This window comes from Saccoglossus kowalevskii, chromosome 21 (assembly GCF_978046115.1).
Source record: "Saccoglossus kowalevskii chromosome 21, keSacKowa6.1, whole genome shotgun sequence".
In the NCBI taxonomy this organism is placed as follows: domain Eukaryota; kingdom Metazoa; phylum Hemichordata; class Enteropneusta; family Harrimaniidae; genus Saccoglossus; species Saccoglossus kowalevskii.
The window spans coordinates 13,813,452-13,837,898 of record NC_140661.1 but is presented as its reverse complement, the minus strand read 5'-3'; the positions used below and the strand labels follow the sequence as shown (position 1 = coordinate 13,837,898).

General features: G+C 34.7%; 1 protein-coding gene across 4 annotated transcripts in view; it reads left to right on the top strand.

Annotated features, from left to right (window-relative positions):
* LOC102804534 (protogenin-like) overlaps nt 1-17,085 on the top strand; it is a 109,391-nt gene extending 92,306 nt beyond the window's left edge. The window contains exons 15-17 of one of the 4 annotated variants that reach the window (XM_085495303.1): nt 3,098-3,259; nt 4,414-4,506; nt 16,991-17,085. In XM_085495303.1, the coding sequence (XP_085351429.1) occupies nt 3,098-3,259; nt 4,414-4,506; nt 16,991-17,079 (344 nt within the window). In that variant the 3' untranslated portion in view covers nt 17,080-17,085. Of the gene's footprint in view, nt 1-3,097; nt 3,260-4,413; nt 4,507-5,974; nt 6,054-7,084; nt 7,368-16,990 lie in introns of those variants that run through there. The other 3 variants (XM_085495305.1, XM_085495304.1, XM_085495306.1) reach the window with 3 other exon arrangements.
* Nucleotides 17,086-24,447: the final 7,362 nt, after the last annotated feature.

Below are 24,447 nucleotides of genomic sequence, written 5' to 3'. Positions count from 1 at the left end.
CAAAATGTCTCTATCGTCTGCGTTGGCAGCGTTGTCGTTGTAAACAGTGGAATTGTGTGCTGAAGTGAAGGGAAAGTCATAGTGGCAAAATGTCTGTCCATCGTCTGCATTGGTGGCGTTGTCGTTGTAAACAGTAGAATTGTGTGCTGAAGTGAAGGGAAAGTCATAGTGGCAAAATGTCTGTCCATCGTCTGCATTGGTGGCGTTGTCGTTGTAAACAGTGGAATTGTGTGCTGAAGTGAAGGGAAAGTCAGTGGCAAAATGTCTGTCCATTGTCTGCATTGGTGGCGTTGTCGTTGTAAACAGTGTAATTGTGTGCTGAAGTGAAGGGAAAGTCATAGTGGCAAAATGTCTGTCCATCGTCTGCATTGGTGGCGTTGTCGTTGTAAACAGTGGAATTGTGTGCTGAAGTGAAGGGAAAGTCATAGTGGCAAAATGTCTGTCCATTGTCTGCATTGGTGGCGTTGTCGTTGTAAACAGTGTAATTGTGTGCTGAAGTGAAGGGAAAGTCATAGTGGCAAAATGTCTGTCCATCGTCTGCATTGGTGGCGTTGTCGTTGTAAACAGTGGAATTGTGTGCTGAAGTGAAGGGAAAGTCATAGTGGCAAAATGTCTGTCCATTGTCTGCATTGGTGGCGTTGTCGTTGTAAACAGTGGAATTGTGTGCTGAAGTGAAGGGAAAGTCATAGTGGCAAAATGTCTGCATTGGTGGCGTTGTCGTTGTAAACAGTGTAATTGTGTGCTGAAGTGAAGGGAAAGTCATAGTGGCAAAATGTCTGTCCATCGTCTGCATTGGTGGCGTTGTCGTTGTAAACAGTAGAATTGTGTGCTGAAGTGAAGGGAAAGTCATAGTGGCAAAATGTCTGTCCATCGTCTGCATTGGTGGCGATGTCGTTGTAAACAGTGGAATTGTGTGCTGAAGTGAAGGGAAAGTCATAGTGGCAAAATGTCTGTCCATTGTCTGCATTGGTGGCGTTGTCGTTGTAAACAGTGTAATTGTGTGCTGAAGTGAAGGGAAAGTCATAGTGGCAAAATGTCTGTCCATCGTCTGCATTGGTGGCGTTGTCGTTGTAAACAGTAGAATTGTGTGCTGAAGTGAAGGGAAAGTCATAGTAGTGGCAAAATGTCTGTGGTCCGTTCTTGTTTTTGTTACAGCCGTTCTAAGAATTATTCGAACAGTCAGTTAGCAAAATGACTTGCAACTTTACAAAACACTTTGGACTTTGCCCAAGTCTGAATAATTCTCAGAACGGCTGTAACGCTGTAAGCTTTTCTTTTCTTAAATTCCACATGAACATCTAATTAAATATCATGAATATATTATTAATCTTTACTGGAAGTATCATTTAAAATAGAAGGGCAGACGCTAAACAAACAAAATACCCACACACAATCCTTCCATAAAATCAAATTACGAGAAATAAATATTTAAACAGCCCCCCATGATGCTTGGACACTCACCTGTGATACTTTCCATTTGCCAATGATGCTTGAAATTAAATTAAATCATTGATGCTCAAATTGCTCTGTTTACAATATTTATTCTCGTCTGGCATGAATTTAAACTAATAAAATGCATTGATCGAATAGAAATCCACCTTTGTAGGCAATACAGTGGTAGACACGCCATGTCATTTTCAATATGGGTCTTATAGAGATGTACACAACACATGTAAAATACATTGTAGCAGTAGTTTGTAGTATTCGTTGCATGATTTATATATTATGTGAGAGACGTACAATATCTATACTTAAATGAATGTATAAACTGTCTTTTTTTACCTTGGCTATAATAATAATAATAATAATTATTATTATTATTATTATTATTATTATTATTATTATTATTATTATTATGTGTTTATTTCAGATCATAAAAAATCCATAGCAAAAAAAAATACAAGTCAAAAAATTCTCTTCTCCCATAATTTCCATATTAAACTCTGGGAATGAATTGCAATGTACAATGTTGTTGTTACAATGGGGTTAGATGAAAGGTGCAGTCTACCCATAAAGCTAAATGTCTTTTTCCGAAGAATTTCATCAAAAGATCTAATATAAAGATTAACAAACCCTGCCCTATTACTCTGTACAATAGAATGTGAATACCCAGATAATTTACGAAACACAAGTGAGTGTGCTCTCCTAATAGAGTTAAAACTACAAAGTGTAAAATATGGAATATCACAAAATACAGAAAATAAATGACATTTAACAGCTAAGGACACAAATTTTAAATCACGAATAATCACGTTGCCTCTCACATAAAAGAGACGAGATTTGGCCTGAATGTCAAAGTTGTCATTAAGGTCACTAGTGATCAAGTGTCCCAGATATTTATATACAGTGACGTAATCAAGTAGTCTACCACTTAAATAAATTGACACATTCCTTAACCTTCGAAAACGAGGCTGAATTAACATACATACAGTTTTTTTCTCATTAAAAAAGATAGAGTTAAGTTTGCCATACCGTCCACAAGTATCAACTAGTAATTGTTGACCATACACTTCTGTGCTGAATACGACAATATCGTCAGCGTAAAATAAATGATTGATTCTCCGACTCCCTATTAAACAACCAAATGGAAGGGAGGACAGTTCATTACTGAGGTTATCAAGATAAACTGTAAAAAATATAGATGAAGAGATCCCACCCTGTTTCACACCGTTTGTCGAATGAAAAACATCAAAAAAACAATTATTCCATCTAACAACAATAATAATAATAACAATACTAATAATTAATAATAATATTAGTAATAGTAATAATAGTAATTATAATAATAATAGTAATAATAATAATAATCATAATAATCATAATAATAATAACAATAATAACAAGGAATTCATTGCATGTTATAGTGTTTACCATGTCTGTTGTAACCACTGTCATTGTTTTTAGCAATTTCCTTGTACACATGATAGCTCAAATAATTGTGATTGAATCTTTCTCTAACTTTTTCTAATAATAGTTTCCAAGTTCATTATATATGACCGTCAATAGAGTATGTCATTGTCATCGTTGTCCGCTTTGTTAACAATCTTCTCATACACATAATATCTCTTATTAAATTTTTTTTTTTTTTAAATTGTAGGTACTGTTACTAAGTCTATTATAAATAACCTTCAACTCGGTTATGAATATTATTTTGTCATGAAAGCAAGTACTAAAGTTGGAGAAGGTCCCGCTACAGCTCCTATCCCATTTAAGATGCCTGGTTCCTATTCTTACGACATCAACACTGAACATCCTACTGGTAAGTAGTTACCTGATACAAATTTTGGCAAGGTTCTCATAGTCTGAATATATTTTTATCTTCTTTTTTTTTTCGGTACTTAGTACCTTAGTCCTAGCACGACTCGAAATGATCATATTGTTAACATCTGAGTTCAAAAGTCAACTACAAAGTAAAATGCACATAATTTTTTTGTTGTTGAATTAAGGGAATTGATTTGAACCAAAATTATTCTAAAAAAATAATAATAATAAAAAAAAAAACATAAAAAAGTGCAAATTTATTTAACTCCATTGAAAGTTACTTTCTAGGACCCCAGCAAAAAATCAATGTGACTCTCTGTCTTGAGAATTGCAATGAATTATTCTCTACTAAACAAAATCCAGCAATTTTTCCTACTCACGAAAATTTGTTTCTTGTAAAATTAAAGTACTTTAAGATAGTATTAATGCAGGTACATTGTTTGAAATTTGCGGCTTGCCTGATCTAGATGACTGGGTGAATGTGGAATTGAAACTAGTGTGCGGCAGTTTGGGTGAGTGAAAAGTGGAATGCATTACATTAGTGCTGTTGCTTTTAATACCAGCTTCCTGCTTGACAAATTCAAGTGACATTGCCTTGACCAATCATATTCAAACACATATACATTATGTACTTGTATTTGTTCTCACAATCTTATTCAAGATGGCTGAATGGCGGCCATTTTAATGTTAAAAATGCATCTGAAACGAGCATTTCTGCCATTCTGGAACAGGATTTTGATCATACATCTTGTTCAAACTTGGTGAATACATTGAACACAATAGAACCGTGATGGTTTTTTTTGTTCAGATTAATAATAGCTTATTGACAGAATTTTTAATAAAATTTTAATTAATTTTATAATAATCTTTACAAACACTTCATTGTACATCATGTTATACTAATATGCATTTTTTTCAAACTGATTCAAAATGGCTGACCCATTTCAGTGTTGTTTACTAGTTTACTATTCAACACTGGGTGCTCCATCTGAAATGGTTGCCGGGTGGCCATTTTGCTTTTAAGCTGACATTAAATTTCCTTTCCTCTAAGGCATTCATTGACAAATTTGATACCAGCATGCAAATAGTGCAAGACATGATTGATCTGTGCCTGCTAGATGGCTAAAAATTATGTTTTTGTGAATTTTTCAGTGATTTCCAGCACCATTTCGTCCTTTCTCATCAACTCTTCTATGGACATGATTAGGCCAGTTTCAATCAAACTTGGTATGAAGATCCCTGATGGTGGGTTATACTGATGCATGTCATATTTTTTTTTTTCATCTAATTTCTGAGAGTAATTTTATTCAAAGTTCGTACTAGCGTTTATCGTTTTTTCAATCCAATTTGGCTAGCCGTCTGGCAAATTCTTTTTAGCACCGCTGTCGACTTCGTCAAGCGAAGCACATATTAGTGATTGTCAGTCGTCATGATCTGTCGGTGTCTGCGTCAACTTTTTCGACTTCTTTTTGAAAGTCTGATTGCTTTGATATTATACATCTAGGTACCTTAGGTGGACCTCTCTCAGATTTGCTTTTCGTGATGATGATATCTTCAATTCTCTAATTTAGATGAATATTTTTGCCAATATTTTTGGTAAAACATGATATTTTCGACTTCTTGTTGAAAACCTCAGTCTGAAAGCTTTGATATTATACATATAGGAACCTCAGGTGAGCCTCTTTCAGATTTGTTCTTTTTGTGATGTTTTCAATTCTCAATTCTTTTGGTAAAAAGTGATATTTTTGCTGTTTGCTTTGGTATTATAAATAAAGGTACCTCAGGTGGACCTCTTCTCAGATTTGTTCTATTTGTGATGATATCTTCAATTCTTTTGGTATACAAAGTGATCTTTCGAACTTTGTCTTGAAAACCGCAAGTCTGATTGCTTTGAAAATGAACATATGGACTGAACTCAGATTTGTTTTGTGATGATATCTTCTATTCTGTAATTGAAATGTGCATTGCTACCATATTTTTGTCAAAAATTGAAAAGTTATCATCAGTCGGTCTGTGCGAGAAGGGGGGAGGGTGATTTATTTGCTGGTTTGCCTGGTTCCAGGCATTCTGATGAGCTGTTGAATTTTCACATAGTGAAATCACCCCCCCCCCCATGCGAATGAAATTTATATACCGTACTTATCCGAGTAAGAGCCCATGTCGGGGCAAACGCCCACCCCCCACTTTTGACACAATAAAGAAGTTGAGGTCATTATCGGGCACACGCCCAGGGGGTCTTTTTTACACAAAAAACTATTTTCTATTCATTGACTCTGGTTGTATTAACAGTTGACTTTCTTGAAGTCTGTTGTGATGCTTATAAAAATTCTTTAAATATAATTGTTAATTGAGTAAAACAAGGGGTAAACCGGCCGGCTGTTTGGTTTGTGCTTCCTTAGAAACGATTCAAGCAAATCGTATAAGGAGAGCCCCGAAGCAAGTGTCGCACTCGTTCGGCTTTAGCGTCGTTGACAATGAAACCAATGTTGCAATATTGTAGCAACCCGTACCTGGGAGAGGGGTTTAAATCACATTATTTTGGCTTTATAAAATATTTTGTAGCAGTTTGCGAATCCATAACTGGGGTCAGCAATTTTGCAATGTCACGCCAAAGACTGACAACTTTCTTACCTTCTTTTTTCACCGCTATTGCATTTCTGTCATGAAAACTATTCTTCTGTTGTTGGATGAAAAAAAAACTTCCTATTTCAAGTCCACCGCGATATCCATATAATGAGACATTCCAACCACCGGAACTTGCTGAATGATAACTTTTACCGTGATTGATACCGGTAAGCGTCAAATCTGCTAAGAAAGCAATGTCACGATTTGAGATAAAAATTTGTATTTTCAGATATGAGGATTTTTATCGACACAGAAAGACTATGGTTCCTCCCATTGACTTGCAGAAGGGCTATGGTTCCTCCCATTGCGTATTAAACACAAATGTGCAACGCCAAATGGCGTCACTAATAAAAGTCGAGGGACAAATTTGACTCATGCTTATTCATTTAGTATGGACATTTGTATTCTTTTTTGTGTGTGTATGTGTGCATGTGATTGTGGAACTGTTCTTTCATGCACTTGTCATTCTCACTGCTGCCTAGCAACAGCTCTTCATATTACTACTACCTAACCTCATTTATCTTACATTTCATCTTTTGTTTGTTATGTATGTATAAGTGTCTGAATTTGTTGTGCTCCTATATGATGTTCAATAAATCGATGACAATGGAATCGATATTGTTTGTATTGCATATTGTGTTCGTTTATTGGGAGACGGCACTTGGTGGAACAGCGAAAACATTCAATTGTGTTGATCATGTGACTCACTGCTGCATGTAGTTGTATATTTCCATATTTATTTAAAATCGTTTGTTGCAATTGTTCATTGATGAGCTCCACTGAGAAATGATAGATGCAAAATTTTACTCGGACGTAGCTTATAATAAAAAAAAATGCATTAAAACGGTACCACAAGAACAGTTATTATGCCTCTTCGCAAGTTTTGTTTCTGGAAAAATTATGAGTACTGGTCAGTCAGATTGCGTCATTCAATTGTTTGAATGCTTTCGTCATGTTTCACAAAATAATCGCATAATTTTTCCTTATTTTGTTTTAATTTTTTCAAAACTCGTAATGTAGCCAGTGGGAAATTTAATCTGTTTGGTCCAAAATAAACGAAACAATTATAGACAAAATACTTACATTGGTTCAACATGTCGCCCACAAAATTTTGGCGGGAAAAATTATGCCATTCTAAGAAGTTGTCTGTTCAGTATTTTTGTGATGAGATTTTGATAGATTCTTTGTTTGTTTTCAGGAGCAAACTGACAATGATCATATTATCAACAACTTGAAGTTTTCATTGACAATCGCTGGGCCTATCTTCCCTTTCAATAGAAGTTTTGTAAAATTTTATGCGGTTAATTTACAATAATTTTAAATTGACATCATGAGGTGGAACCAGAATTGATTCAGATTATTTGTGTTTAATAGTTTAGTTCAGCTTGTTGCTTTTGTGTGTGTTGATTCTTATGATCACCGAAAAGAATTATAAGAATTTTGTATTTTATAAAACGATAATAAAACGTTTGATGACTGTGCGTTTTCACGTCTGTCTGTCTTTTCTGTTTGTCTATACATGTATGGGTGTCTGTTTCTTTGTCTGTATTTTTGTCTGTCCCTCTCTTTCCCACTCTTTCTTTCAAATGAAATTGAATTTGTAGTCAGGAATCTATTACACTAGAACAATGAAATGCGATGGTAGGACAAATTGGTTGAAAGCATTTAGTTACATTAACCCTTTCAGTGAGATTTCCTGCCCAAAAATTCTGTACAAATATTTTCAGAAATCCATCATCATTTTTGATCATATGAACATTTTAAGATATTACTCTTATTTTGTTATCAAAAGGTTTGTCAATTTATATCAACATTTCACATCCTAATAAACCATTTCCAACAGAATCCTTGAGTAGTTACAGCAAATTTTTCATGGTAACGATGTGTTGTATACATCTACTGTACTACACTATTATCACAAACACAACACCATTCTTAGTTGCCACAGTGGAGCTGTTCATATTACTGATTATCTGTTGCCTTCCATCATTTGAAGTTCATCGTCACCAACTTTCACATTTTCGACTTCTTCTTGAAACTTGTCAGCTTGTTTTGATATTTTGTTTATGTGTACATGTACCTTGGGTGGACCTCGCTCATATTTGTTCATACTATGAAGATATTTTCAAATCTCTAGTTTTGATGAATATTTTTGTCATTTTAATGAAAAGTGCTATTTTCTTGAAAAAAGCTTGCCCAATTACTTTTAAATTGATATTTCATATGAAGCGACCTTGGGTGGACGCCTGACAGATTTGTTCATGTAGTGGCAATATAAGCTTGTGATCAGATTTAAATTGAATTAAAGGTGCACTGGAATTAGACTAAAAACCACAAGTGTAAAATCAAATGTATTTTCTTCAAGTATTATAAATTTTGTTAATATGGATCACATTGTTTTCACATTGTGCATCCCAAATAGTAGACAAATATTAAGTTCCCAAGCTTCTTGTTTGAAAGGCTAATCTTAAATTTTGAATTATTTTTTAATATGTCTCCAATACTCTCAACTTTATGGAAGTTCTTTCTAAGCTTTCTTTGATTTGAATTGAATTGAAAATGGCCAAGTGACAGAAACTCTATATTAACTAATGCTGTTGTAGGGCATGACTTGACTGATTGCAATACTGGTAGTACAACTACATTGTACGTCGTGTTAACACTTTCTAATATATATTTGTCTGAAATTCTGATTCAAAATGTCAGACCCATTACTGTGTCATTTGCTATTGAATGACAAGAACTCTGTCATGTTATGACATGTTTTATTTTTCATGTTTTCAAATCCAACATGAACAAATCTGTCCTATTTACGGACAAAAAAATCAAACAAACTGCAAGAAATGCCGACAAATATTGTGTGGCTTGTAATGAGCAACATTGAGGAGCAATCTTGGCAATGAACTTGTACTTGTCACTATGGACTAGCATGAATCAATTCAAACATTTTTAGTAATGCTATAAAAATACAAGTAATCTTTATGAATTCGATAAGGTTTTTGTGACCAAGGATTTTATAGGAACCAATCCGCTCACAAAAAAGCGTTAGATTTATGACCAAGCGTAGTGAAATCCTAATCACGTTGATAAGAGCTTTATCGTGTCCCTAACAACAGTACGTGTCATCATGCTTGATAACCTTTTGAAAACGTTAGCTTTTGTCATTTTTTCTCAAACCTAAAAAGTTTTTTTTCTCACAAATTTTGATCAAAGGCTGTAGCCAATGGGGAAATTAATATTTCTATTTGGTCCAAAATGCATAATTTTTTACATATTCCAAAAATATCGAGACATGGGAAATTTTGTTCAAAATTAACAAAGAGGTTATAGAAAAAAAGCAAACAAATCAGCAAAATGTTACACCAACAATTTCACATGAAAAATAATAACATTTATTGAAAATTAAAGGATATATTGTATAGTTATGACACATTGGTTGTACAAAGTTAAAAATCATATATTAGATAAATTATAAATGCCTAGAACCTGTTGCTAGTGCACCTTTTTAACTACCAGACTTTCTTGCCAAAATTTTTTCTGCAATTTTTTCTTATATTCTTCAATATGGAAACCCTAATTTTGGAGCCAACAGACGAAATTTGAGTCAGTTTTTAACTCAAAAATTTTGGCAATTTTTGTCCCAATCTTTTGCCAAAAAGTGCAGATTATAAATGAGACTATTTTGTGAATTTGTGACGAAAAGAGGGGATTTGTGGTTAAAAGGTTAATATTACAGCAGTCATTATATGTTTTGTTCATGTGAGTCCATGCAACATATACAACACACTGTTTTGAAACTGAATATCGTATTAGCTCTATTAGAAGTGCATTAAAATAAGCAAATATAGATCCCAGATTGCATTAATTTTTTTATTGTAAACTGATTCATTAAAATTAACTTATTTTGACTATTTTATAGACACAACTCATTAATGTATTCAACCACATATGCTTGTAATTGAGCAAATACAGTCAGTTATATATACACACACTCATGATTAGATCGAGAAATTCATCTCATGGCTTGTGCATAGCATTAAATACTGGATTTGGTCGGCACACCGAATTTTCGTGGAAAAATGTTCTTGCTATTTTTTCAAGCATTTGGTTCTTCCTTACTTTGTATTGCAAATGCAGAACTTTTGTATTCACAGGGAACACAGTATTTAGGCAAAAATAACTTAAATTGAGTTATTGTAATTGTAAAAGAAATACTTTGACCATTTAGAAAGGCATTCAGATGAGGCATATAAGCAAAAATTAAATCTGTCAAAAGTCAAACAAAAGAGAAATGATTGAATGAAAAAAAAACGCAGAGAATTGCAATATTTTCTCAAAAGTCTGTATTAAGGTAAGCTGACTGGTTATAAAACAAGCCGGTAGTCTGGTTGGCGATCCGCTCCGCTCAAAAACAAGCAACATGTTTTTGGCTGTTTCCATGGTGTGACATAAACATAAAGCTAACGTCGGTTTATAACTAAATGGGCCTAAATACGAAGTTCACAAAAACCATTCAGTATTTAGAAGTCACTTAGTTTATTACTAGGACGTATTCTGCTGTTACATTTATTATTTCCATCCGTTTTGCGATAGTATTTACGAGAATGAAGGCAGCATTCACAGTTCATTCAAAGTTGCGTTGGGATTACGTTGATACAGTGTAACATTGTTGGCGCCAGTGATCTCTTACCAGTGCGCAATGTAGCCAAAATAAAAAGCATGATCATTTGAACACTGCTATTACAAAACTGGTAGGACGTAATACATTTGGGTCGAAAGTATTCAAAAATCAGTTTTTGACTCCCGTGTGTGAAGTCTTTGCAGTTAGTGTGTCTGTATGTGTGTGTGTGTGTGTGTGTGTGTGTGTGGGTGTGTATGCGTGTGTGTGTGTGTATGTGTGTCCGTCTGTTCCACTGATATCTCAAGAACCATACATCAGTTTTTGATGAAACTTGGTGCATAGATGCTCTGGGCCAATGCGCAGATTTGATTAGGTTTTGGTAAAAATCCATGCATTTTAATTACCTAATTTGCATGATAATTAGCTGATTTTTAGCTGTTTCATGACTGTTCCACTGATATCTAAAGAACCATTCATTGGATTTTGATGAAACTTGGCACACAGATGCTTCAAACTAATGCACAGATTTGATTAGTTTTGGGTAAAAATCTGTGCAATATTAATTACCTAATTTGCATAATGATTAATCAATTTTCGGCTTTTCTACTGATATCTCAAGTACTAATCATCACATTTCAATAAAACTTGGTACATAGATGTCATAGGACACTGCACAGACCTGATAGTTTTTTGGGTAATATGAGTACATATTAATTACCTAATTTGCATAATTAATTAATTTTCAGTTTTTGATATTTCAAGTAGTAATCATCACATTTCAATGACACTTGGTACATAGATGCCATAGGACACTGCACAGACCTGATAGTTTTTAGGGTAATATGAGTACATATTAATTACCTAATTTGCATAATTAATTAATTTTTAGCTTTTGATATTTCAAGTAGTAATCATCACATTTCATTGACACTTGGTACATAGATGTCATAGGACACTGCACAGACCTGATAGTTTTTAGGGTAATATCAGTATATATTAATTAGCTAATTTGCATAATTAATTAATTTTCAGCTTTTGATATTTCAAGTAGTAATCATCACATTTCAATGACACTTGGTACTTAGATGTCATAGGACACTGCACAGACCTGATAGTTTTTAGGGTAATATGAGTACATATTAATTACCTAATTTGCATAATTAATTAATTTTCAACTTTTGATATATCAAGTAGTAATCATCATATTTCAATGAGACTTGCTACATAGATCTTCTAGGATTATGCAGAGACCTAATTAGTTTTAATTGGATATTAATTACCGAATTTGCATAATGTTCCACTGATATATAAAGAACCACAAATTAGATTTTAATGAAACTTTTAAAGAGAACTATGCAGAAACCCAATTAGTTTTTTGTAAATATTTATGCTTATTAATCACCTAATTAACATAATTAATTAACACTGATATCTCAATTACTGATCATCACATTTGAATAAAATTTGGTACATAAATGCTCTAGGACAATAGACAGGCCTGATTAATTTTGGGTTAAAATTTGTTCATATTAATACTCTAATTAGCACAATAATTCATAATCTTTTTGTTCTGTTCTGTTCATATTACCGGTAGTTACCTGATGTATATAATTAGTTTACAGCTTTTCCATCAATATCTCATGTACAAGTAATTTTGAATTAATTTTTAATGTGTCTTCAATACTCTCAGCACACGGGAGTTCTTTCTAAGCTTTCTTTGATTGGATGTTGCAATGGCAGTGGTGGGCCAGGATTTGTTTTCCAATTAGTGACGGTACGATCTGCCTCTGAAGTATGAACAAAATCAGCCAAGCCGAAAAAATCACAGAGAAGTTAAAAGCCGTTGCTGGTGAAAAGTTACCCCAACTTTGGGGTCAAATTTCTCGGTAATGAAAAAGGATATCAAAAATTCAAATAGTAACTTTGTGCCCACACTCAAGCTGAGTAGAATATGCTATGTCTGAAGTGTTTTATTCTAAATTTGTAGGAGGAGATACATTTGGCACGAAGCTATCCAAAAATCAGTTTTTGGGATGTTGCTATGGCAACAGTGGACCAACAAATGTTTTAGATTTTGCATAATAACTAGGGGGAAGGTGTGACTTACCTGCCAAGTTTTAGTGAAATCGGCCAAGCCAAAAATTTCACAGAAATAATACATGAAAACACTGAAAATCACACACACACACAAAACGACAAAAGTGATTATAAGGGCAATCCTAGCGGAGCAGATCGCCAAAAATCTGAAAATGTTATCAATGTTATTTCATTTACCACTCTGCATTGTTGAATGATTAGTATATGAAGTGAGATACAATTGTAAAAAAAACAAAATCCAAATAAATTTCATCGTCAAGACGATCAATTGTAACTAAGAGATAGTTGACAGAAATTGTGGAGGATGATAGAAAATGTTGCCCTCCAACACACTTATACATAAGGCTAATTCAGGAAATAATATGAGAAATTCACTTGTGACTGAAAAATGATATTACCTGGTCAGGTCAGGTTGGGTCATGTCAGGTCACATACTTAATAATGAGAAATTTGATATCCTGAAGCCTGGCTTGGCAAGACAGCACGTGTGACTGGTCAGGTCATGTCAGGTTGGGTCACGTCAGGTTGGGTCACGTCATGTCAGGTCACATACTTAATGAGAAATTTGATATCCTGAAGCCTGGCTTGGTAAGACTGCATGTGTAACTGGTCAGGTCAGGTCAGGTCAGGTCAGGTTGGGTCAAGTCAGATCACATACATGTACAGTAGAACGTTGATTATCCGGACGTCGATTATCTGAAATGTTCGGTTATCCGAACCTACTGTGTGTCCCCCAAAGTTTGTATGCATGTCTGGCTGTGTTCGTATAATACAAAAGTCAACTGTGAACAATAAATACTACAGTCGTCTTGTGTGATTTCCTGGTGCAACACTTTCAATAAAACTATTATCAACATGTAATCTGACGTCTTTCACGTGTACGTTCATTGTTTACAGTGTCTGCGCAAACAATGAAACGAATTACTGTATCCAATAATTTCCTAAATTCAGACAAGCCTATTATGCAACACCAGTGTTCCACTGTAAATAACAAATGTCCTAAAAACACAAACCTCATCAAATGTCTTCTCCACTGTTTACAGTCAGGTCCTTAACTTTACCAAGTTGTAAGTCACCGCAGTTCGGATACGTTTCCCGAGAAAATTGTATGGGGTTCCACTGTCTGCAATGAGCCGATCCCATGTTTTTTTCCGATTTTTAATTTTAATGTCCAGTATCAGAAGTCACATCCTTTTCAGAATAAAAAAAGAAAGAAAATAACTTCTGGGATGTCTTGCCACAGAAGCAACGCCAGTTTATTAGTGCAGTGAAAAAGAGTGACGAAACGACAAAACCTTGGTGTGCCTCTTTGATGGTTTATCAGCAGACAACGGCAGCCAAGGACCACAGTCGGCGGGCCGTTTGATGGTTCACAGCGTCGAAGTGTTTACGTCCGGTGATCACAGTAGCCAACCTGGATTTTTACAACAATTTATTATGTCAATCGTTCTAGGTGTTAAAAACTTTGCTGAATCCAATAAAATCGGGACATCTTGTAGCAGTTTACCATTCGAAAATCCACGAGCAATCTGGTAACATCGAGCCGATCTATACACAGCGTATACGAAGCAACCTTTCGCCTGTTTACTTTATCAGCGTCTTTTATCTAGCATTGGCATGGCTACCCCAGCGAAACGCAAATGCTGTGTGCTTGATTTGGACGCGAAGGTGTCAATTATAAATCTACTAGAACGTGGCGAAACCGCAAGTAATCTATCTACCGAGTAATGTGTTGGTAAATCGACGATATCCGATATCAATGCAAAACAAAAGCTGCTGGGTTTTTCCAGTAAAATGGATTCAAGTGCAGGACTGAAACAAAAGATAATGAAAACAGCCAATGACGATCGTTTAGAGAAATCTGTCTTCACTTGGTTCCAGGACTTGGTTTTCCCAAGAAAGAAGCAAAGGAACTTTATTATCGCAACATTTGACGGACATTTGGAAATGTTTTTTAACATTCCAGCGTACAACATTTTTATCACAATGTATTACTGATTAAATAAAAATGTTTTTAATGACGTACTCTACATGTACATGTACATGTACTATTGTTTGATTTCATTACAGTCATGTGCGTTAGAATTTGTGTGTACGTGAGCCTGTAAATTTGAGCACGCCCACACAAGATCGCATATCCGAACTGTTTGCATAACCGAACAAAAAGCATTTCCCCCTAACAGTCCGGATAATCGACGTTCTACTGTACTTAATAATGAGAAATTTGATATCCTGAAGCCTGGCTTGGTAAGACTGCACGTGTGACTGGTCAGGTCAGGTTGGGTCATGTCAGGTCACATACTTAATGTAGGAATTTGATATCCTGAAGCCTGGCTTGGCAAGACTGCATGTGTGTCTGGTCAGGTCAGGTCAGGTTGGGTCATGTCAGGTCACATACTTAATGTAGAAATTTGATATCCTGAAGCCTGGCTTGGTAAGACTGCATGTGTGACTGGTCAGGTCAGGTCAGGTCAGGTTGGGTCATGTCAGGTCACATACTTAATGTAGAAATTTGATATCCTGAAGCCTGGCTTGGTAAGACTGCACGTGTGACTGGTCAGGTCAGGTTGGGTCATGTCAGGTCACATACTTAATGTAGGAATTTGATATCCTGAAGCCTGGCTTGGCAAGACTGCATGTGTGACTGGTCAGGTCAGGTCAGGTTGGGTCATGTCAGGTCACATACTTAATGTAGAAATTTGATATCCTGAAGCCTGGCTTGGTAAGACTGCATGTGTGTCTGGTCAGGTCAGGTCAGGTTGGGTCATGTCAGGTCACATACTTAATGTAGAAATTTGATATCCTGAAGCCTGGCTTGGTAAGACTGCATGTGTGACTGGTCAGGTCAGGTCAGGTTGGGTCATGTCAGGTCACATACTTAATGTAGAAATTTGATATCCTGAAGCCTGGCTTGGCAAGACTGCACGTGTGACTGGTCAGATTAGGTCACATACTTAATAATGAGAAATTTGATATCCTGAAGCCTGGCTTGGTAAGACTGCATGTGTGACTGGTCAAGTCAGGTCAGGTTGGGTCATGTCAGGTCAGGTCAGGTTGGGTCAGATCAGGTCAGGTCACATACTTAATGTAGAAATTTGATATCCTGAAGCCTGGCTTGGTAAGACTGGATTTGTGACTGGTCAGGTTAGGTCACGTCAGGTTGGGTCAGTCAGGTCAGGTCAGGTCAGGTCACACACTTAATGTAGAAATTTGATATCCTGAAGCCTGGCTTGGTAAGACTGGATGTGTCACTGGTCAGGCCAGGTCACGTCAGGTTGGGTCACGTCAGGTCACATACTTAATAATGAGAAATTTGATATCCTGAAGCCTGGCTTGGTAAGACTGCATGTGTGACTGGTCAGGTCAGGTCAGGTCGGGTCATGTCTGGTCACATATTTAATAATGAGAAATTTGATATCCTGAAGCTGACTTGGTAAGACTGCATGTGTGACTGGTCAGTTCAGGTCACATACTTAATAATGAGAAATTTGATATCTTGAAACCTGGCTTGGTAATACTGCACGTGTGACTGGTCAGGTCAGGTCAGGTTGGGTCAAGTCAGGTCACATACTTAATAATGAGAAATTTGATATCCTGAAGCCTGGCTTGGTAAGACTGCACATGTGACTGGTCAGGTCAGGTCAGGTTGGGTCACACACTATATTGAGGCACAGTACTTTCAAAATCCTGGTGTGGTAAAATTGCATGTGACTGCAAAATGCTATTCTTTGGTCATGTTGGGTTCAGTCCAAACATAGTGGAGTCACAGGACACTGCAAAGCTCATTGCGATTACATGGATGTAATTCTCTGTTTCAAGGACAGTAAAATGACACGGGTTTACAATTCTATGATTATCTGTGACTAACACAACAAAAGCGGTTTATTCTTACTAATCTTCAACATAAAATAAATGTCCTTATACAAGAGGTCAGTTAAAAAAAAATAACGATATCGAAATTGTTAACTGTATATAATAGTTATTTGTCTGACCCAAAACTTAATCTATTAATATTTTATTCAATGTCATCATTATAATGATATTAATTGAGATGGCTCCATTCGAGTATAGACTTACACGGGCACCTAGTTGACTGGAGTCTACTTTGTCGGTGTTCATGAACCGCAATACTAATATCATACGTAGCCTTGAAATGGGTTAAAGCAAAATGAGGCATGATCAAAAGCTGATTTCAAAATAATATATTTTTTATGTCGTTTGTTCATCGGAGATTAAAATTGCACATGTCCATCCAGTCATTCTTTCAATCTGTCTCTTTTGACAGCTGTGCAATATAGCATAGTGTAGTGAAGGGTGCTTTTATGGCTTACATGATGAATGTGCTCTTTTTATCGACTGACACGTCTGTTTCAACCCTTCCTATAGATGGGATTCATTATATGGTTTCTCTCCTCCTTTTTGTGATATGGTTGAGTCTATATTGGTTCCTGTCTATTATCACTTTACTGCGGTAGAGGGACAACCCAGCTTGTACGACAGGCCACCTCTGACACTAGAACACAAATCAACTGCTACTTGCGTCTCCAAAAAGTCCAACATTACTGACATCTCTGTCATTTCAATCGCACAGACAAATTTTTTGTCAGCATTGGATTTGAAGGATGCCTACATGAACATACTCAAATGCATTCAACCTCTGTTGAGATTTGTATTTGAAGAGACAGTGTACTAGTTGAAGATCCTACCCTTATTTCTGTTGAAATATATTGAAAAATATATAAAAAATGTGCAGAAAATTTGGCCGAGAAAGTCTGGTGGTGAAAAGGTTAAGCGAGCTCAGATCCTGGGGATGGAATAGATATACACAATTTTTCCTCTGTATCTCAGATAAATGTTTAGTACATCTTATGACTCGAATGTAAACTGCTATGCAAAATTTGAAGAAAAATTTATGTAAAATAGTACAATGGGGATGTTCAAATTCATTGTGGTTCTGAAGCCTCACACCACCTCATGGACCTCAATAACTGTTAGATTTTGGATGTAGAAACATACTTCATGATCAGATTCTTGTAGAAGAAATTACATTCTCTCTGGTGGTGGACTATTCCTAATCACTTGGTGGTCTTCTCATGAGAGATGGTTTCGCTCTTTTGCGACAATTCTGTGACCACTTGTTGACACCAGGAGTAACTTACACCAGAGAAAGACAACAATGATGTCAGACATTTTCTCTTCATATAACTTTTCTTTCATCTACATGTATACTTTAGGCAAGGTTAGAATGCATTCTAGAATTTGATCTTTGTGCATAAACAGATTTCGTTCAAACTTGGTACATAATTTAAACATAATGAGACTTAGATGCATATCATTTTGTTTTTGTGATTGGATTCAAAATTACTGTTCGGCCATTTTGTTTGTTCCAGAACCGTATATCTGACATTCCCTGACCAAGCAAACTTAAACTTGGCACGTATTTCTGTCACACATACACATATGCATATGTCTATGTTTCAAGTTCAAAAGGACTGACCCATTCTAGTTTTGTTTGCTATAGAACAAAGGAGACTGTGTCTCATTTTGATATGACTTGTATGTCCCTACGTTGAAATGAAACCCAATTTCTAATGTTAGAATATGGTTGAATGTTAATAATAATGAAATTTATTGCTGTGGCATGAAAACAAAGATAACATAGGATCTTTGCAACCTCAATATTTTAAACATAAATAAAATAGTTGTATTTGAAATTATCAAATAAATAAATCGGTAAATAAAGAAAATAAATGTAATTTTTGTGTTTTTGTCACAGGTAAAATAAAGTTTGATATTATTGAACTGAATTATCTTTATGTGAAAGTAAATATGAAACAAGAAATGTTATTGTCAGTCAAAATGTCAACTAAAAAAACTTGCTGAAGGCTGCTTGTCTTATTCTTCAATTAAAGCATGATGCTATTAAGCAGCATAATATTTACCTCCCAGGATAGCTCCATCAGTCTGATTATTGCTTTGCAAGATTGGGTCAGAAGGGACACTGATCTGCTATAAAATACACAGTGGCCACCTGTTGCCCTCTCCTGTTGATAGAGGGCGCTAGTTTCTGGTTTTTATATATCATATGGTTACATAAAAATCTGTAGTGAAACCTTTTCAGTGCATCGTGTAAGCAGACAATGACCTGTAATACTGGCAATATTAGATTAGATTAGATTATGGGATGACCACCATGCTTTAACTAAATGCTATTGAGATCTCGCGTAGCAATTCATAAGTTCTGACTGAGGCAATCTGAAAACTGTGAGGCAATCTGAAAACTGTGAGACAATCTGAAAACTGTGAGGCAATTTGAAAACTGTGAGGCAATTTGACAACTGTGAGGCAATTTGAAAACTGAGGCAATCTGAAAACTGTGAGGTAATTTGAAAACCGTGAGGCAATTTGAAAACTGAAGCAGTCTGAAAACTGTGAGGTAATTTGAAAACTGTGAGACAATTTGAAAACTGAGGCAATCTGAAAACTGTGGGGCAATCTGAAAATTGTGAGGCAATTTGAAAACTGTGAGGCAATTTGACAACTGTGAGGCAATCTGAAGATATATAGTAGTGCAATATATAGTAGTGCTCATGCTACACGAATTACAGACTAAGATCTAAGCTATGTTTACATAATGGATAGACCCAATTGCGCTCTCACATGGGAGGAAACAGTGGTTAGCACAGGCTAAGGAATGCTCGGAGAATATACACCAATCTTCGAAAGTAAAAAGGGCAAAGAACACTCATTTCTGTACGCTAACTTATGATGTATTTCATAGTAGTTAGGTTAGTCCCTTATAACATTGATCTATCTTAAAGTACTGGCTTGTACATTTTGAAGATATGAATATATACATAATTATATTGTATTTTGATTTTATTCAGAATCACCCAGTGTGAGTACAGTTAACATAACTGGTATACTAATAGGAGTGTCTCTGGGAATAGGAACTATCATACTATGCATGGTTATTTTAATATGTAAAGTAAGGTAAGAAATAATCCAATGATTAGATTTTGAGTTCTGAAAAACTCTGGTTTAACTATTAGGTTATCGCTGATGTTCGTGGAGTCGGTTGATATGAGTTACATGTACGTCTTGGGCTAGTATTATCCATGAACCAAAAGTGAGCGAATAGTACAGCCCATACAATAGAATATTCATTTATTACAAAACAGCGTCCAGATTACTTTCGGAAATTCCGTCGCGTTTCGGAAAGTTTTAATTTTCAAAACTTTTGAATATTTATTTGACAACAACTTTAACCCTTTGAGCACTGAAATAAACTTCAGCACCATCCACAAAAAAAGTTCCAAGTGTACCGTAGTCCGCTCTTTTCCCCAGATTATGATGACTCACATTTTTTATCAAAAACCAGAAGCATTATTTTTTTTCTTTTTGGCCCCATATAAAATTAAATTCAGTGAAAATCATAGAAAATCCCATTTTGAGCGGGGAAAAAATGTGTTGTTTAAAGAAAATTTGACAATTTGTTTTTGGTTTCTAAACATGAAAAGAAATTAAGATATTTCTAAGACTTGTGTGTATTAACTGTCTCACCAAATTAGTGCTATCAGGTGATAACCTTTTTATCACGAACCTGACATAGTGTGAGTGCCCAAGGAACTGATACATCATGATTTACAGAACTATGTTTACGAATTACATTGGGAAACATGCATTTGCAGTTACAATAGTTTTTTGCAACAAATTACTGTAAAATCTGTATTAGAAGGTGTAACTTCTATTACAATGGTGCAAAGCAACAGAGGGGATGCGGCTTCTATTAGAGCATCTACACATATGAGAAATGATGAATTTTTGCTTCTAAATTGTTCAAAAAAAATGGGTGCGACTTCTATTAAGGATGCGGCTTCTAATACAAATTTAACGGTATTATCTAGATTACTAAAAAAAATAAATGTTTTGTTCAAAAAAAAAAATGTCTGCACCAGTTCATTTTAGCCAGTCTGAAATCTTGCATGTTATCTATGACTCAGAATGTTTGAGTTAACCAAATATACTGGCCAAGATTCATAGTATCACTAAACAATATGACTTTGGGGGAGACCTTGTTTAAGGTCCACCGGTCCTGTTTGACCAAGTCTGATTGTCACCGGGAAAAGTGCATTAAATTGCTATAATGCCATTATGATAGGAAGATGGTCACACAGCCCTGTTACAAAGTCCCAAGCATGGAGTATGGTTTAGTTGGCACTTTATATTTATATCAAGAAAAGTTAGGAAGGGCAACAGTGACATATAATGTCCAGAACTGTGGCCAGACATAAAAATATTTTTACAAAAAATTGTTGCTATTTTAATATATAGGTATGGATGTTTGGTTCCATGCAACAAACCAAGCACATGTGAAGTTCACATACCAACTGCAAATGGACATATTCCCTGTTCGAATGGTAACGGTCACCTTAAGGTTGAATTAGACAGTTTCAGCACACCGATGTTATCCCCAACATTACAAGAAGAAACAAGTTTTATAGATACGAAAGTAAGTCTGTATTAGCTCTCAAAAATAATTTATTCTGCATTATGCATGATTTTTTTGAGATTTTATTAATGTGCATAGTTGGAGTCTCTGATGTCTTGCTTCATGTCAGGAGCAATCCATACAAGATTTGTCTCATTTTATAGTCCTGAAATTTTTGAAAAAAAATTTGCAGTAAGTTTTTTAGCTCCGCTGTCGACGAAGTCGAGCGGAGCTTATAGTATTACTGATTGTCCGTCGTCGCCGTGATATCATTTAATTCTCTAATTTTCATGAATATTTTTGTCATTTTTGGAAAAAAGTGATATTTTCGACTTCTTGTTAAAAATCGCAAGTCCAATTGCTTTAATATTACTTTTCTAGGTACTTCATGTGGACCTCTCTCAGATTTGTTCATTTCGTGATAATTTTGTTCTTCAATTATCTAATTTTAATTAATATTTTTGATAAAAAGTTGTATTTTCAAATTTTTTTTGAAAACAGCAAGTCTGATTGCTTCATTACTATACATATTGTTCATTTTCCGATGATATCTTCAGTTCTTTAATTGATTGATGACAGCGGAGCTATCTCAGCCGAAAGGCTGCTAGTATTTTTCTTGCTTTTTCTTTGATTTCAGAATATTTTGTCAGAAACTAGTTGTTTTGATAAGACACACATGAAGACTACAAAAAAAATCTTTTTTTTTACAATATTATTAGAATGTTTAACTAATCAACATATTTCAAAGGACAAAACTGTTTGTAACACATTCACAGTTTTATGATTTAAGATTTATTTATTAACACACAACATCCCCTGGAGAGGATGAAAAGAGTTACAAATCAGATATTAGTAAAAGAAAAAGTAAAGAAACAAAAAGCATAAAGGGAAAAAAAATGATAACAATTTGAATACAAGGAATGTGTTACTGGCTTAGTTTATGTAGGTGCTGCTGTCTTGTATTAAAACAGTTTTTACCTTGCCCGTACCATCAAAGATGGAAGGGAAAGGTATATTAAGGGAAAAATTTTGTCCGCCGTTGTCGTTGTTGTCATCGTCGTCGTCGTCAATAATTGTTATTGTGTGCATAATAACTTTACTAATTCTATTCCAAACGTCACCAAACTTGGTCACCTTATTCATCAGTATAAAGTCTTCCCTGAGTTTGAACAACAGATGTCCTGTATGAAAATATCATGCAAAAATTGAGAGAATCTGATAAAATATTTTGACTGTTTCTACTTGACTGATCACTGGTGGTACACATCAAAGGTCACTGATCTCAGTGAATGAGAATGCACAGTCTGATACACATTTTGAAACCTACCAATAAAATCTTTACAGAAAAAAGAATGTCAGAAAATCAATATAAGCACTCCTACGAACTGGGTGCCAAACTTTGATCAAGATCTGAAGCTAATAGAAAATCTGTTTAGTTCAAAGTTACCAAATCAAAAACAATACATAAAAAATACATTAAAAGCAAATCATTTCATCCACATTTTAAAAAGAAAATTGTTCTAAAATATATGTATTCTGTATTTGACAAACAGTTCATTCGACAAATGAAAACTCACTCGACCCGACCTGATTTCAGTTCAGACTATTTTAAAATGGTCATTTTTGGTCAAAAATTCTATTTTCGACTTCTCCTTCAAAACTGGTAGTCTGAATGCTTTGATACTTGGTGTGTATGTACCTTGTGTTGACATCTACTAGATTTGTTCATCCCATGGCCATATCTTTAATTCTCTAATTTTGGCAAATATTTTTGTATTATTTGGTTAAAAATGGAATTTTAACTAACCACTATTTCCAATGCTTTCAATTGGTGTTAGGCATACATGTGTTTATTATAATTCCATTGACAACTTTGTGTGGTTGTTTGGCGATATTTCATTTAAAAGTACAAATTTAAACGAAAAGTTGTGGCGTATACAGCACTAATCTTTTGTACAATAGCCATTGAGCAACAGGCCATTGGCCTATTTTTAAATATTGTGCTAAAGGAATTGACATTTTCTTTTCACTTAGTAATGATATGAATTTATTTTCATTACTAAATTTGTCAAAATTTATAGACACAGTTACATTAAACAAGCAGCCTATCGGCTGAGATAGCTTCGCTGTTAGAAATGCACATTTCAATTTAAGAACTGAAGACATCATCAGAAAATGAACAATATGTATAGTATCAAAGCAATCAGACTTACAGTTTTTAACAAGAAGTTGAAAATATCACTTTCTACCAAAAATGACTAAAATATTCACCAAAATTAGAGAATTGAAGATATCATCACGAAATGAACAAATCTGAGAAAGGTCTACATGTAGTATCTATATATGTAATATCAAAGCAATTGAACTTTTGGTTTTTAACAAAAAGTCGAAAATATCACTTTTTACCAAATATGACAAAAATATTTACCAAAATTATAGAATCCAAGATATCATCACGAAATGAACAAATCTGAGAAAGGTCTACATGTAGTATCTAAATATGTAATATCAAAGCAATTGAACTATTGGTTTTTAACAAGAAGTCGAAAATATCACTTTTTACCAAAAATTACAAAAATATTCACGAAAATTAGAGAATTGAAGACATCATCACAAAATGAACAAATCTGAGAGATGTCCACATGTAGTACCTATATATGTAATATCAAAGCAATCGGACTTATGGTTTTTAACAAGAAGTCGAAAATATCACTTTTTACCAAAAATTACAAAAATATTCACCAAAATTAGAGAATCCAAGATATCATCACGAAATGAACAAATCTGAGAAAGGTCTACATGTAGTATCTAAATATGTAATATCAAAGCAATTGAACTATTGGTTTTTAACAAGAAGTCGAAAATATCACTTTTTACCAAAAATTACAAAAATATTCACGAAAATTAGAGAATTGAAGACATCATCACAAAATGAACAAATCTGAGAGAGGTCCACATGTAGTACCTATATATGTAATATCAAAGCAATTGAACTATTGGTTTTTAACAAGAAGTCGAAAATATCACTTTTTACCAAAAATTACAAAAATATTCACCAAAATTAGAGAATTGAAGATATCAACATGAAATTACCAAATATGAAAGAGGTCGACATGTAGTACCTATATATGTAATATCAAAGCAATTGGACTTGCTGTTTTTAACAAGAAGTCGAAAATATCACTTTTTACCAAAAATGACAAAAATATTCACCAAAATTAGAGAATTGAAGATATCAACATGAAATGAACAAACCTAAGAGAGGTCTACCCAAGGTACATATACACCAAGTATCAAAGCATTCAGGCTTGTAGTTTTCAAGAAGAAGTCGAAAAAGTAAAACATTGACACG